Source organism: Talaromyces stipitatus, genomic scaffold (genome assembly GCF_000003125.1).
Source record: "Talaromyces stipitatus ATCC 10500 scf_1105507295549 genomic scaffold, whole genome shotgun sequence".
Taxonomy (NCBI): domain Eukaryota; kingdom Fungi; phylum Ascomycota; class Eurotiomycetes; order Eurotiales; family Trichocomaceae; genus Talaromyces; species Talaromyces stipitatus.
The window spans coordinates 2,489,324-2,504,441 of NW_002990117.1; the positions used below are offsets into that span (position 1 = coordinate 2,489,324).

The 15,118-nt window shown below is 45.6% G+C and overlaps 6 protein-coding genes across 6 annotated transcripts, besides 2 other annotated features; 4 read left to right on the forward strand and 2 right to left on the reverse strand.

Annotated features, from left to right (window-relative positions):
• Nucleotides 1-389: 389 nt before the first annotated feature.
• TSTA_017680 (oxidoreductase, putative) lies at nucleotides 390-1,580 on the forward strand (the record flags this gene model as incomplete). The annotated part of the gene is made up of 2 exons (XM_002483883.1): nucleotides 390-996; nucleotides 1,054-1,580. The coding sequence occupies 2 exons, from the start codon at nucleotides 390-392 to the stop codon at nucleotides 1,578-1,580; spliced, it is 1,134 nt and encodes a 377-aa protein (XP_002483928.1).
• A 381-nt stretch (nucleotides 1,581-1,961) lies between these two features.
• TSTA_017690 (uncharacterized protein) lies at nucleotides 1,962-3,620 on the forward strand. Its single transcript, XM_002483884.1, has 2 exons — nucleotides 1,962-2,326; nucleotides 2,384-3,620. Exons 1-2 carry the CDS (start codon nucleotides 2,061-2,063, stop codon nucleotides 3,375-3,377), a joined length of 1,260 nt encoding a protein of 419 aa, XP_002483929.1. The 5' UTR covers nucleotides 1,962-2,060; the 3' UTR covers nucleotides 3,378-3,620.
• Nucleotides 3,621-4,179: 559 nt separating this feature from the next.
• On the reverse strand, nucleotides 4,180-5,865 carry TSTA_017700 (uncharacterized protein; the record flags this gene model as incomplete). Its single annotated transcript, XM_002483885.1, has 3 exons — nucleotides 4,180-5,457; nucleotides 5,488-5,594; nucleotides 5,625-5,865. 3 exons carry the CDS (start codon nucleotides 5,863-5,865, stop codon nucleotides 4,180-4,182), a joined length of 1,626 nt encoding a protein of 541 aa, XP_002483930.1.
• Nucleotides 4,348-5,856: a mobile genetic element.
• A 1,661-nt stretch (nucleotides 5,866-7,526) lies between the features above and the next one.
• TSTA_017710 (uncharacterized protein) lies at nucleotides 7,527-7,746 on the forward strand (the record flags this gene model as incomplete). The annotated part of the gene is made up of 2 exons (XM_002483886.1): nucleotides 7,527-7,628; nucleotides 7,687-7,746. The coding sequence occupies 2 exons, from the start codon at nucleotides 7,527-7,529 to the stop codon at nucleotides 7,744-7,746; spliced, it is 162 nt and encodes a 53-aa protein (XP_002483931.1).
• A 1,326-nt stretch (nucleotides 7,747-9,072) lies between these two features.
• Nucleotides 9,073-11,254, forward strand: TSTA_017720 (uncharacterized protein). The gene is made up of 3 exons (XM_002483887.1): nucleotides 9,073-9,183; nucleotides 9,236-9,680; nucleotides 9,741-11,254. The coding sequence occupies exons 1-3, from the start codon at nucleotides 9,150-9,152 to the stop codon at nucleotides 11,113-11,115; spliced, it is 1,854 nt and encodes a 617-aa protein (XP_002483932.1). The 5' UTR covers nucleotides 9,073-9,149; the 3' UTR covers nucleotides 11,116-11,254.
• Nucleotides 10,951-11,001: a microsatellite.
• Nucleotides 11,255-11,630: 376 nt separating the features above from the next.
• Nucleotides 11,631-14,556, reverse strand: TSTA_017730 (C6 finger domain protein, putative; the record flags this gene model as incomplete). The annotated part of the gene is made up of 3 exons (XM_002483888.1): nucleotides 11,631-13,080; nucleotides 13,131-13,408; nucleotides 13,460-14,556. The coding sequence occupies 3 exons, from the start codon at nucleotides 14,554-14,556 to the stop codon at nucleotides 11,984-11,986; spliced, it is 2,472 nt and encodes an 823-aa protein (XP_002483933.1). The 3' UTR covers nucleotides 11,631-11,983.
• Between the last annotated feature and the right edge of the window lie 562 nt (nucleotides 14,557-15,118).

Consider the following 15,118-nt stretch of genomic DNA (forward strand, 5'->3'; position numbering starts at 1 on the left):
GATGTAAGGTAGGGATGTCGTTGTTGCAGAATAGGCGCTTTGTCAGCAGGAATGATGAAAATCCGCGGAGATTGAACCAATCAGAAGCTGGCAATCTCCGTTACTCAGAGCTCCGCAGTGAATCAACCCTCAAAATACACATAGCTATGTGGTGATTGTAGATTATATTCACTCCCATATGTTGTTGAAATTCAGGTCTGTAAAATGGAGAACGGATGGAGGCGAGTGAAGGGATCCGCTGAAGTAACCACCCAAGTGGGCAATGGCTATAAATCAGGGAGTGAATCCCTTACGGAGAATAATTAACAGTTTGATCTGATTATCGGCGTGGAAGAGCATTTGGAAATAGACTAGAGACATTTCCATTACTTTATTAAGCTACATCCACCATGGCACCTATCCGCGTTGGATTTATCGGGCTCTCTTCAAAAAAGCAGGATGCCTATTTGGGACCAGGGTCTTGGGGTGCACTGGCGCATCTTCCCTACTTGCTCTCTTCTCCGGATTACAACATTGTCGCGCTTGCGAACTCGTCTGAAGAGGCAGCTCGTAAAGCTATCAAGGCCTATAACCTACCAGTGACAACCAAGGCATACGGTAGCGGAGAAGAGATTGCCAAAGACCCAGATGTTGACCTCATAGTTATCAGTGTAGTGGTTATGAAACACTATGAACTCGTCAAACCGGCCCTTTTGGCCAAGAAACAAGTCTTTGTCGAATGGCCGTTGGGAGCTACTCTCGACGAATCCAAGGAACTCGCTGCTTTGGCGAAGGAGAATGGTGTCAGAACAATAGTTGGAGCGCAGGCTCGCGCAGATCCGCTCGTGGCAAAAGTAAAAGAGATACTGGGTTCAGGACAGATAGGCGGTGTGAGAAGTTCTTCGGTCTTGGGGTGTTTCAGTTCGATATATGCCATGGACGTGTGGTTTGAAGGTGCTGAGTATTATTTGGACATGAAGAGCGGCGGGAACTCTTTCATGATCACTTTTGGCCATTGTAAGATCTGACAGTTAATTGATCGTGGTATGATATGCTAAAGCAATACGCATGCAGTTTTCGATTCCTTTACCGATGTTCTCGGCGAATTTGTCGAACCACAGGCTACCCTCAAGACATTCAAAAACAAGATACCGATTGTAGGCGCCGATGGACAGATAAAATTATCAGAACATCCAAAAAACACCCCAGATCATATCCTTGTTCAAGGTGTCCTTAAGCAGAGCGGCGCAGTAGCTTCGATCTGCTATAGAAGTGGAAAGTCCACTGTGGATGGCGTCGCCATTCGGTGGCTGATAACAGGCACCAAGGGGGAGATAGAAGTTACCGTACCTGAGGTATATTGGCAAATGTCAGATCCAGGAAGGAAGCTGCGATTGAGAATTGGAACCGACGAAGCTATCGACGTTCCTTTTGCAAACTATGAAGACAAGACCGGTCTCGAACGACTGAGCATTAACGTGGGGGGGTTGTATGATGCGTTCTTGAGAGATGATCAGTCCCGTTATGCGACATTTGGTTCAGCTTTGGAGACTCATGAATTGTTGGATAAGATTTTGAAAAATTCCGGTTCCAACACCTAGATAGAACGTTGATCTGACCTGTAGTATTAGGTTTTCAAGGTCAGGATTACATAGCTCTAGCTCGAATTAATTCTTCCCTATCCGCATCTAGATAATACGCAGGTTTTGTGACGATTAGTGTGTTTACTCATCCAGTACTCAGGCTCTTCACGCCAGAGGGAGCTTCCCATTTACGTAGTATAAGATGAAAAATAAAGCTTTTCGATAGGATGAAAACCAAAAAATAACGCATTCAACCTGAGACAGTGGCTGAAAAACAAGCATTCGCACGGACTCGCAAGAGTGGATTCGATGTTCTGAATCCCGCGGCTGCCGTGGTCTTCGTCGGCGAACGAATTTGGCTGCCTTCCGCGCCAAAGTTAGAACTTCTCCCTTTCATCTGTGGGTAGAGTCTGCTTGATACTTGTTTATCTCTCTATATCCATTCATTCTTTATATTGGGCTCAATCTTTCAAGATACTTGACAACGCAGCGACAGCCATGTCCGAAGACGAAGTCCTCCTTAGATCGTTCAGCAATGATGACTTCGTAGATGGACTTGCCGAACCTCTCAATGGGTCACAAAACCTCCAACTGACTGCGCGACCTCCGTTTCTGTCTAGACTACCCTTTTCCTCTTTAATATCCAATTTCTGTATTTTCCTGATAAACTGTCAACATGCACATTGCAATGCGCAGCCCCGCTCACCCAGGGCCATAATCTGCCGATATGTGAAACGACCATTCTGGGGGCTGGTCGTGCTATTGTGAGGAAATTCTTCCACTTACTCAAAATCATACTAATCGTTAATACATCGGCTCAGAGGGTTACTAAACGTCTTCTCCATCGGCCTAAATTGCATTTACATTCTTTTCCCCGAGGATTTCGACGATCAAACTGACGCTTGGCTTCTTCCCAATAACCGTTTAGCGATATCGTCAGACTGGGACAGACCCGGAACCCCCCTCAGCAGATGCCATTCTCATAACGACTACTGGCGGGACGTTCCCCTAAAGTCGGCACTCCTTGCTGGCTGCATTGGTGTCGAAGCAGACATCTGGTTGTCAGACGGAGACTTGCTTGTCGGTCACAATGCGTTTGTGCTTAACCGCCATGAGACTCTACGTGCCTTGTATCTCAATCCATTATTGGATATTTTACATCAGCGTAACACTCGGAAAAATACGCTGAACTTACCGGATAATTTTGACGCCCCTTTTCCAATGGCCGGTGTGTTTGCTTCGGACCCGGCTCAGACTTTAGTCTTACTGATCGACTTCAAGACGGACGGCGACAAACTCTGGCCTTACGTTATGGACCAATTGGAACCGCTACGTGAATCAGGATTTCTATCGTACTTTAACGGGACTGTTATCCATGAAAGACCCATCACCGTTGTTGCCACAGGCGACGCCCCCGTACACCAAATCATTAAAAATGATACATACCGCGACATCTTCTACGATGCTCCATTGGACAAACTTCCTCTATCGCCGTCACTCAACCAGGACTCGCTATCACCGAAGTATGATTTCACGAATAGCTACTATGCCTCGGTAAATTTTGCAAATGCGATCGGCGGCTTGTATCGAAATCAGTTTTCGCAAGACCAATTGACGTTAATTCGCGCACAAATTGAGGCGGCACATAAGCGTGGTCTCAAGGTTCGCTATTGGGGAACACCAACCTGGCCCAGAGGGTTGCGCAATCATGTGTGGCATGTATTAGTTCGTGAAGGCGTGGATCTCATCAATGTGGACGATTTGACAGGTGCAACAAGACAGGACTGGCGCAAGCATCGAAGTTGGCTACTTTGAGTATCTCATTTGTGATTAGAAGTTTTCCTGCACAGTAATTTTTTGAATTTCCAGCTGGCTTTAATGTACTGTTTCTTGAACAGTTTTCAGAGTGTCCACGGGATCATCGGTGCTAAAAAGCTTGATGTTGCTTGTTTTTCTTAGACTTCTTGGCGTGCTCCACAGTCATCTATAAAACAGTTCTTAGTACGGAGACATAATTACGTACGTATCGACAGGTAAACTAGATAGTGAAGCCAGTAATTATGCTTTTGGTACCGAGTTGAATATGGTAAATTATGGTATCTATTCATATTTTCTGTTGCCATTGTTTCCGAGGTACGTACATAACAAACATTGTACCCAAGTAGGAGCCTGCGATTTACATCTTTAGTTTCGTCCAGTCGAAGGGATTTTGAACACCACCTGGGCATTTAGAAGTATTGCTTTTGTCGGAGAATAATTTGTCACGATCTGGTAGAAACGATCCTTCTGTCCAAAGAAGTGAGTGCCTAGGCAATTTCATACGTGTATTGGCTACTACATGTATACGCATCCATACATACTCTTATATCCAATAGCATATTAGCCGACATTTCCCCTATTTGGATTCAGACACTAACTTGATGCAGTGTAACAGAGATGTCTCTACTTGTCGCGTCGCCTCCCCCCACCCTAGACCGGGTGGTGGTCGGCCCGGACTCAAGGGCCACCCGGACTCAAGGGCCAAAAAATATGAAGTCTCATGTAAAATGTTTTACAGTCCACCAACGCCATATAAATTGCATATAAAAACTAGACAGGTGTTAAATATAAGCATTGTTCACCTATCTCCCTGAGTATCAAAGAAAAACCCGCTGTTTTGAGGCTCTGTTGAAGCCACTTCTTCCATCGGCTGCGGCACGCCAACGACATGGCTCTTATAGATTTTCAACAAATCCCCATCATGACGGCGTTTTATGAGGCGATTCGCATCTTTTACATAGAGTGCACCACTCGCTTTGACTTGGCGCTTTGTAGTTTTTTGATTCTTGCGCGTTGCTATATCACGAACCTTGGCAAAGCTCTCACGGTGTAGATCGCCTAATTTGGCCAAGGTGAGACTGCCTTGATTAACCACTTTTATACGGCGTGAAAGGCCTGGGCTTACTTCGTCAAGAATATCCTTTATACCGTCAATCGATTTTTCAATCTTATTGACATAGCGACGTAGTTTTACGGCCGTTGATGGTGGAGATATTGATTTTGTAGTTGGTGAGCTGGGAATAGTGTCATCCGCCTCGCTATATATTTTTAGTGCATCCCCTTCAGCAACAAGTGCTTCAAATGCTTCCTCTGGCTGAAGCATCATATCAAGTATAAGCCGAGGATTAAGAGGCCAAATTCCTCGCTCTCTCCAGCCATGCCGAATCGTTCGTGTGGTAAATGTCTTTATCTGGATATCACGTAATTCTTCAAAAAAGTCGTTTTTATTAAAATCGAAGCCACCTAAGCGTGCAATCTTGTTCACAACCCGTCCATGAATATATTTATATTGCTGAAATAGCACTCCATTGAGCGGTTGTAAAAAATGCGTAGAATGAGGTGGAAATTGGAATGGGCGAATGTGCCAAATTTCACAATATTGCACGAACTGTATAGTAAGATGAGTTGTATGATTATCCATAAGAAGTAACCGCCAATCCGGGAAGGCCCCAGGCCTAGAGAAGTGGTCAAAGTGTTGAAGCCATTTGAATGCGATCTCATCTGTGATAAATCCATTCAAAGCAGGTGCAACTAGCCAGTCATCATCTTTTATATGCCGGTACCATTCCTCCAAATGGACCTTGCCTTTTGGAATCAATAAAGGTGGTATAATCTTTCCTTCGGCATTTATACCCTCAATGACAGTAATTGATTCTCGAGAGGACAGGCTAGATACCCTTTTTGATGTTTTTGGATATGCTGTTACCACCGCTTCATCTTTTCCTTGTCCAACAATGAATCCGGTCTCGTCGAAGTTCCACAGATTTTGAGGGCGAATTTTGTATTGTTGTATAGCGAGCTCGAGGTCAATAAACCAGCACTCAACCTCACCATAATGCTCTGCAACAGTACGTTCCTTTTCTTAAGGTTTTTGAACGATTCGTACATATTGTTTTGGCAGGCGTTTGATAAAATCGTGTACCCAATTTTTTCCGGCACAAGGGGCCTCTCCTAGACCACTGAAATCTTTGCCGAGCAAATAATTCGCACTTTCTTCAATTTGCTAATTCGTAGGAGGCGCACCTATATTATCTAGATACTCAATCCATAGAATAAGTGCCTTTTCTTGATCTAGAGATAGTAGGCGCCTCGTAGGTGGGCGTGTTGAGCGAGAGGGTAAGCCATGCCACCGACGGGACAGTTTTTTGCGAGACACCCCATATTCACGCGATAATTTGCTAAAATTCGGCTTTTTTTCGTGTTGACACGCACTGAGGGCCTTTGCAATCAATTCCTCCTCTTCTTTATATAATTTAGGGGTCATTTTGGCTCTGGTTTTGATGTTTGTAAATGCCAAGTTGAGATTTTGAAATTTTTGGCCCTTGAGTCCGGGTGGCCCTTGAGTCCGGGCCGACCACCACCCGGTCTAGGGTGGGGGGAGGCGACGCGACAAGTAGTTATTAGTTCACGTTAGGTACCTAAATCCTTCTTGTAGAATAAAGAAATTGAGAGAAGACTATAGACTGGCCAAGGAAGAATCAGAATGCTTGGCTTCTTCTTGGGACAGGATAACTCGAGACAGAATCTCTATCTATTTATCTACGTGCAATCCTTCTATATCCACGGATATGTCGACATAAGAACTAATACGATGATTTTTTTTGGGATGTTTCCTAAAGGAACCTTCCAAGGTTCAATATATGAAACAGAGAATTGGGGGCGTTGTAGGATTCAAAGGTTTCCATGTCAGCAATTCTTCACCCTATATACCTAGGTAGGGATCTTCCAGCCCCTACCATGCAGTTGAGAATATAGGTACAATATGATTGCTATTCAACTGAGGAGTAACTTCAGCAGAGGCTTTCGAATATCTACCTAACTGAGTGATAGCTGAATACTTCGAGCTATATTCTGAAGCCAAGTACCCAATTATGAGTCAAATGAAATCTGCACCGGAGTTTGGAATATTGTTTCTAAAACGAAGTTATTCTTTATATGAAGTGTGAAAGGGTGAAATAGGTCAGTCTGGAAAGCATGTAGGTATCGAAATTTGATTTCTTCCTTGTCCCTTGAGAAGTGGCGGGCCTGAACCTCCTGAGGTCCTTACGATATTGAACATCTTAGAGTAAGGTACTCAATGTCTCGGCATTAGGTAAATATGGAGATATAGAGTAGCCTAATCTGATTTAAAAAAGCATTACTGGAACATGTAAATTAAGTAGCCCTACTTTCTGTTCCTAGATGGCAAAGCCTATGGCTGCCATAGAGACAGAAGGTACTAGCCCTCCACCTGTTGTATTGTCTCTACTCTGGATCAGCAAAGAGTTTTGTAGATGTTCTTGAGGCTGAACATAGCTCAGTAGAAGCTGTCCGGGATGATTATCCTGTATGCCTAGGTATCGAAAACTTCAGGCTACATCCATTTGATTCTGAACCGAATTCAATGAGGTCTATCCCACCCAGCATTCTGAAAGTTGCTTGAAAAGGCATGCAACACATAGTCAGTAGCTTTAATATTAGGGCAACATACAGTAAGTTAGTCAAATGCTGGATTGTAAATGCCTCCTGACAGTTAGCCAATCAACTAACTACAAGGTGTTGGGTTGTAAACCTTCCAAAAGCGGAACATAACTACATCTTTTAGCTTAATGGAAGATTGCAAAATTCGTTCAATTTCCTTTATTAGAAGTAGTCGCACTAACCGATATATGAGAGCAAGACGATTGGTTGTTAATATACAGATTGTGATTAGTCGCGGCAAGGTCATGTCATAGTGGTCGGCAAACTTGAGATCACCTGGAGGAACTATTTGCACCTCTTCCTCTGTCAACCCCACTCTCTGATGGCACAGCCTTTGCTAGTATAAAGTCAAAAAGCTATTCGGGAACATTTACTACAATCGCTTTCGGTCAGTGTCAAACTTGAAATTCATCTAATTAAACTTTGTGGCATTCATTTTTAACGAATTTCCATAGCACTTCCAATATGCCAGACTACCGTTACTCAAGGCTAGAAAATGACTCGGATGAGGATGAACGTCAACAGAGTTTCGCCGAACCTCCGAAGAAGGGCAAGGATACTTACCGTGTAAGAATTATGATTTCATGTGGAATTATATTCATGATTGTTGTTGCTTCTTGGGTAGTATACTGCAGGGGGTCAGCACACTCTGGTTCTCATCCAATATGTGTCAAATGGTACGTAAACTGCATGAAACAGTACAGGAGTCCTGCTAAATATTAAAATAGGGGTTGAGATAATTTAATGTTCACACTCGTGATTTTGGTGATGATAGACAACTATCAGGATGTATTAGGATGATATACAACTCTTTTCTGATCAGGTGTTTCACACCTTATCCTTCGTATCCAAAACCTTGGAGTCCTGGAACTATACGATCATGTTTACATTGGAAGAGCTTAGTATACAAGGAAAAATACTCGGAAAAATACTCCATGAGGCTCAAAACTCTCCGAAGACGGTAACGTTTCTGAAATCGGAGATTCATGTGAAGCCGGCCGAACCCTACTCAGATACCTCGCTACCTGATACCTAGAGGAGACAACCGACAAGATACGCAGCCGAGGAAGGACGAATCAGCTAATCGATTGCTGGCAAATATTCTGATTCACCCAACAGTTTAGTCATCAGGCGACTGAGGGGTCTGATCAAAGTAGACTATCTTATGTTCGGACTTTCAGATGTTGTGAACAACTAGTTGTGTAGAGTCTCCCAGTCCAGGATGGTGTAGGTAATACTTATCAGGGCGGAGTCTCTGCCCAGTATAACCTTGGAAGCTGGCTGCGATAGCCGATCGGAAGATAGTGGAACGCTCCAAAGAGCCTCAACATCAAACCATGGAAACCAGTGCACGTGGTCTGTTCCCGGGATCTTGGTAAACAAGCCGATGCTTCTTTCTGGAACGATAAGAACAATGCTCGACGCCTTATTGTGCTGCAACCCGGCAATTGAGCAAATACCGAGAAAAGCCGCCGCTTTCCGCCTGCTTTACCCCATGAGTTTCGGAGGATATTGCGACAATGAAAACAAACAACTTCTTTGTTGAAGAGTTTAAGGATCAAGGCTAACTTTGAGAATTACATATCCACTAAATACTATCGCAACCACAACTACTTTGTCAGTTAGTGTAACTGTACGATTGCACGGAGTCACGGAATGTGCGGGAAAACAATGACGTCCTGACTTTCAGCTCGGGGAAGCTAACGATTACTTCCTCTCCCTCGGATTGGATATTTGCCTCGCTTCCATCGCTTCGACAGACTACTCTGTACAATGAGCGAATAGTCTTACAGGTCTTTGCATTAGTCTGTCTTGGTCTATATGTATGTGTTCATGGAGGCTCAACTTCGACAGGATGACCAGTAGCCGCCCCATGTGTACCCCGCAGTCCTGTGAGATGAGAGCTTGGCTTACCTACACGGTCGATAGGCTAACTATGTGGCGATGCAGATTGAGGTGGGTCTTGAAGAAAGACATCTGTAATAAGAGGAGCGGAATCATTTTTGGCATCAACCAACTATCTATCGCAAATCTCTGACACGCTGTCAACTTATCAGATACGTGTGTCAACAACCAGGAACTTGGTTTATGCCTGCAACGATCTCAGTAATGAACGATACCGGTATGCTTTCATCATGTCACAGAGATCTTCTTCTCTGCTAACATTAGAACAGGCGTGGCGAACAATGTCACCAGTGCTGCCGGCGTCGGTCTACGACTCGCCCTACTCCTGAACGCTGTAGCATGCCAGGTCGCGAACCTAGGTGTCGATATCCACAGTATCTCGAAAGGAATTTCGCTCTTTTCGAATAGTCTCAAACAACTCGGTCAGAGCCTGCAGGCCGAACACTCGGTTCATACGCGAGAATGTCTCGATACAGCACGTCAGATCAGCGATCAAGCTCGAACGGTATTTGAAGAAGTGGAGGATATGCTGGAGAAGGTACAAAAGGCCGAAGTAGAGCTAGAACAGAAGGATGTTCCTGTGCAGCAGCGTTTCAAGGACTGTTTCAAGAAGCAACGTGTCACGTATCTGTTGGCTCAGTTGGAGTCGCTCAAATTGAGCCTTATGGTGATGGTACAAATTCTCCATCTGGGTCGTTTGCGGGAAGTTAAGAAGTTAGTCTTATCTCAATCACAATGTCAACAGCATTCCGGCTAACTTCAGTATTTTATTAGTGTCCTAAACACTCTCACCAATGAGTTGATCGTCCAAGAGCGAGCCGAAGCGCAAAACATGCTAATCGTCAGGTACTGGTCCATAAAGAAACTCGATAGGTTATGGGAGCTAGCCCGGCAGGAAGCAAAAGAAGATCGACGCTCAACAGTCCATTTCGACTCTGACGAGAAGAAAACGACGAGCTCAACGGACAGCCCGCCCTTAACAAAATTGCCAATTATCGCCCTCGGAGTTGAATCATCGCTCAGTTCGATGGAGGAATCACCCAGTGACATGCTCCGACTCACCCAAGAAGTCTTAGATGCATTACTGAGTCGCTGGATTAGAGTTGAAGCCGGTCAGAGCGCAAGACCCCCACCCCAGGCCTATGTATACTCTGGAAGCGACGATGAACTATCCGATGACGATAGCATTGATCGAGACTCTATGCATGGGTATTACCTTGAAGGGGTAACCACAGATTGGCGAAAGCCGCATTCACAGGAAGCTCGTGTACAGGCCGCTCAGTTACGGAAGATGTATTCCGATAAACAGGCACAAGTACACAGCGACTCTGATGGTTCCGAGGATTCGATAGTCAGGAATGGAAAGCACCATGCTTACAGCAGAAGAAAGAAGAAGAAGAAGGCGTACACCAGCAGCGAATATGACGATATGCCAGAACAGGCACAGATGGATACCAATACCAACCCTACCACATCTCGACCATATTCGTATTCCAAGACAAATGCAGTTCCTGGATGTGATGCTGAAAGCCACTGGCGACACACAAGTGGATCTGCAAAACCTCAACAACCTACTACTCAGGCCCAGAGTCGGCCAATTCCAGTCCCGCAAGCGATGAAAAACAATTTGAACATGAATAACAGTGCACAGCTGCCTCGTTTAGCCACATCACAACCGACTAGAGGAGTTCCTTCAAGCCCGTCAACACGTAATGCGTCTCCATCTTCTTACTATAAGCCGCCGACACACGGATTCCCAACCCCGGCGTCGAGCTACACTCAGCAACATCCTTACTACTACCCTCAACAACAGCCACAGCAACAATATCGACAGTACAGTAACCCAACACCAAACTTTGCGCGAACTTTATCGGATAATACTCTCCTACACCCACCACAACACCAGCAACCGCGATACCTAAAGCCCCATCTACAATCGCATCGTCATCGACCCTCACGCCTCAACAGGACCTCGAAAGGAGGGAGCAGCGGTAGTAGCAGCAGTAGTAGCAGCGGCAGTGGTGGTAATCGAAGTCCTTCGCCGTACAACCGTCACAAGGACTTGAAGCGAACTGCCATGCGTGGAATACTCGGTGCTAGTGCCATAGGAGGATTCATGGATGCCTTGGAGGCTTTCAGTATTATTTGAATTCTCATTTTGTTTAACATGATGACTGTTATGCTTATACTTATGATTACGATTATGATTGCTTGAGATTTGGCAAGTTCTGTATGACTGACTCTCTGTTGTATGATATTTATGCTGGATGATACCTATGATTGGGGTTAAGTATGATTTCACTAGATATTTCAATACCTTAATCAACTACTTTGTACAATTGCAGACTTGGCCGTCAGAAGAGATGCATAACGTGGTAATTGATTGACCCATTCTGTTGCAATATAGGTACAATCTCGTAGCACCGAATGGGTTACTCAAACCAGATGCTACCCCTTAAGGGTGCATTTTTCATTGTATCAAATTCCAATTTGAAATTCAAAAGATTGGCCATTAAAAGAAGGGGGAGAATACCTTGATACGTCATTTGCGAAACGCGTGACAATCTCGACTTGGTCGACCGACGTTTGGCATTCTTGATTGCAATTGAATGAATTGAGCCTCTTGTTGATTCTCAATAGATCTGTACTATGACGATCTTTACAAAAAGATGGGAGTTGCACATCCAATAAACCCTATCTAACCTTCTAATCTACCTGGTGATAGTGTGATCTAGTCCGTCCAGAATGCACACAATGTCGACGAGTCTCAGGCATGTCCTGGATATCGAGACGAACTTGAGCTCGTCTTTAGAATTGAGAATGTGTCTACTTTTTGAGGCCAAGCAAGCCAGCACCAATTACAAGGGAGGAGCGGCGGATGATGGAGAGAATGTTGAAGGGCAAAGTAATCCATGACAATACAATGTTCTGCGCGTATGTGGCGCGTATGTGTGTGAAGATGAATCGGTGTATGTACGGGAAACAATATGGAAATAATCAAAAGGGTATCAATGTGTTCAAAAATTGGGTAATTGGAATATACCGTGCTCGGGAACCCAGTCGAATTCCATCTCCATGGGGAACATGCCATGGCCAGTGGCAGTGGGATGACCAACCATTTCAGGGGAGAAGTGTTGATTCTGTAGATCTATTTGCTGCTGTTGTTGCTGCTGGAAAGCCCAGACACTCTGAGAATTTAATTGGTACTCATTTGTTCCTTGAGAAACTGATGGGGGTATCCAAGGTGTCGCTGGTTGATTGTAGTGAGGGTAGTATGTGTTTGCGGTCTCCGTCATGGGACCTTTAGTCATGCCACTGGTTTCTTGAACTGCGGTCGGAGTATGATAGCCACCGAAATGGTGAGGTTGTTGCGGGTTCACAGCTTGCGGCTGCTGGTGGTGGTGGGCTCGGTGCTGCAAATGTTCTCCAGTATGCGAGAAATTCGCTCCAGGATACGCGACAGGTGTTGGCAATGGCACAATTCCTCCATGCCAAGCATCAGACACGGTGGATGTTGAAGGACCGACATTGGCCGTCGCTTCACTACTGTTACCAGCATTATTGCTGTTTTCGGCTTTGGATTGAACTCGCTGCTGTTCTTCCCGCTCCATGCAGTGTTTCTGAAACCGTTGCAACCAGTCTCGTGCTTTGCCTCCTACAACAAGCAGCCATCGTGCTGGAATTGGGTATTTAGATCCGGCGCTCGCCTCAGTCAGTCTTTGGGCCACTTCTTCCAGATAATCCTCGACCTTGACAGAGTCGGTGCTAATGACTTCGCCTAAAGCTCCGGACTTGATAGAAAAGAATATCTTGAGCAGAGCCATAAGGCCCAACACGGTACGCGAATAGGTCAAATTGGGCATTTTTCGCATTGTATGCACATCACATTCCAGAAAAGTGTCCAGCAACCCCTGCGCAGCGTGCATCCACTTGATGGTGAGGTCAACTCGAATCGCACTTAGCCGTTCGGCCGGCCGTTTGAGGAAATCATCTCCGTCCGGCGCAGGGAGGGTATAATATTGTCGTTTTATAGCGCCTGGGTCGCGATATCCTTCCCCAATACCAATCTCATAGACGACTAGCGTTGTGTACTGGCATTCGAGTCTCATTGGAACTACCAAGCAAGTCAGAGGATGAATAACACAACCTTGCAGAGGTACTTACTAGTAAGGAAGTCGGGGTCAATGTCTTCTTTCCATTCTTCCATCTTCTTATCAAACAGTCGAAGCACGCCGTTCACACGAGTCTCAGAAAGCACAGCCGTCGAGCTTGTGTCGTCGAGGCCGAAAGAGGACAAGGCCTCGTCCGTAATGACCTGAAGACCGAACCAGCTGGCATATCGTCTATCTGAATCATGAGGAGAGCAAGAGAGCAACCTCACACACTCTCTAATCCAGTCATTATAAGCCAGTAAATTAGGTCGGCGTGTTCGCATAGCCACACTGTCAGAGTCAGTACACAAATCGAAACGACGGTAAAATATGAACACTCACTTTGAAGCTAGATGATAGCAAGCTAATATCGCACGAGCTTGTTCGGCCATCTGTTCGTCAAACTTGGTCTTTGGTTTAGCTTGTCTCTGACCCGGTGTAGACTTCCGAGGAACACGCTTTCTCGATGCAATACCAATCTCCAAAGCCATGGTGGCAGCGATATGGGAGTATTGGTACGCTTGAATCTGTGATGGTGATTCCGGAGGGAGGTAATAAACATTCATCAGGACAAGTGCCTGCACCATTTCTAGTGACTTTTCCCCCTTGAAAAAGAATCGAGTTGCATACATGCTTAACATCTCATGATTGAGGGTGTTTCCCAGTCCAACATCAACTGCGATTGAAGTAGCTGCCATGATGGCTAGAAAAAGTACGGGTTTTCTAGCACGTAGGTGGTGGGCGGTCGTATCGGCCGGGAATACCATAAAAGGGAAATAAGCAAGTAAATCATAGATAAACAACGAAAGCAGGTGCTCCGCTGTCTTTGCAGAAATGATACCGCGGTCAACAATATCCGGATCCCCAGCTATATCAGGCAAACTCGAATTCAGAGTCAACGCTGGGGTGCCGTGTAATGAAGAGCTTCCATCACCAGACATTTGCGAAGCAGAGACACGACCTGGAGACCGCGACGTATCATGAAATCCCGTACTGTATGAATTGTACTGAATATCCTGATAATTAGGGGCTTGCGACCTCTTCACAACTTCGGACCCAAAATCTACATCGTCCGTCTCTTCATCTCCTCCCACACTCTCGGTGTCTTCTTCATCCGGAGTCTCCTCGACAGTCAAACGTCGACCTTTCAGCGCTGTGCGCATTGCAGCCATCTCCTTCTCCAATTGAGCCACACGGGTATCTGTTCGCTTGCGAGGTCGACGCCGTTGCGGCGCGACAAATACACAGGCTCTGTTCGCCTTTGCACATCGTTGGCACTGGTTGGTGGTATTTGCGTCGGGCAAGCAACGCACTTTCAAAGACCGGCAGGATTCGCAAGAGCGGTTCAATTGTTGTGAGGGAGTCGATCGGGGTTCCATCTGGCTCGGTGCGGCTGCGGGTGGAGGATTGGACATGCTCACATCAACGGCTGGCTGCATACGAATGTTGCTGGGCGGGCTCGAGCGAATGTTGCAGGTAATTGACAATCCACACGTATCTAGGGCTCCTCCAGACTGTAGGAAATCGCATTAGGACAAATGTTACGGCAATTACCACGACGACAAAGAACAAGACAATGGTCTGCCATGCTCAATTGTGCGATAGCCGCAGTAACCAGACGGGACTTGAAATGTGGTCAGGCTGAGTTCAAATGTCGAGCGTCCTCAACAGATGAAAATAAATCATCGTCGCATGCATTGTGAGAATCGAATATGCGTTCTCATGGCGTGTGTTGATCGGCCTGAGGGGGTTGGAGAACTGTCTGGGCCTGGCTGGTGAATTGCAGCCTTAAACACAAGGCAGAATCGGATAACCGTCTCCGCTAAGCTTTTCTTGGAAAGTCTGAACCTGAGGTTCAACCAATTAGAGACCGTTACCAAAATCTAGTTGTGGCCCACTCGGGAAATTTCAACCAATGAGTGCAATTTCCCGGTTTTGATGTGGAACACTGTATTACATAACCAACGCCATAACAAACCAACTAACGTAATCGGACACCCA

Excerpts from the sequence above, each read along its gene's own strand:
- TSTA_017690 (XM_002483884.1), top strand. The coding sequence starts at position 2,061 with ATGTCCGAAGACGAAGTCCTCCTTAGATCGTTCAGCAATGATGACTTC. Across the intron at positions 2,327-2,383 it reads TGGGGGCTGGTCGTGCTATT|AGGGTTACTAAACGTCTTCT; the intron begins GTGAGGAAATTC and ends ACATCGGCTCAG.
- TSTA_017720 (XM_002483887.1), top strand. The coding sequence starts at position 9,150 with ATGCCTGCAACGATCTCAGTAATGAACGATACCG. Across the intron at positions 9,184-9,235 it reads CTCAGTAATGAACGATACCG|GCGTGGCGAACAATGTCACC; the intron begins GTATGCTTTCAT and ends ACATTAGAACAG. Across the intron at positions 9,681-9,740 it reads CGTTTGCGGGAAGTTAAGAA|TGTCCTAAACACTCTCACCA; the intron begins GTTAGTCTTATC and ends GTATTTTATTAG.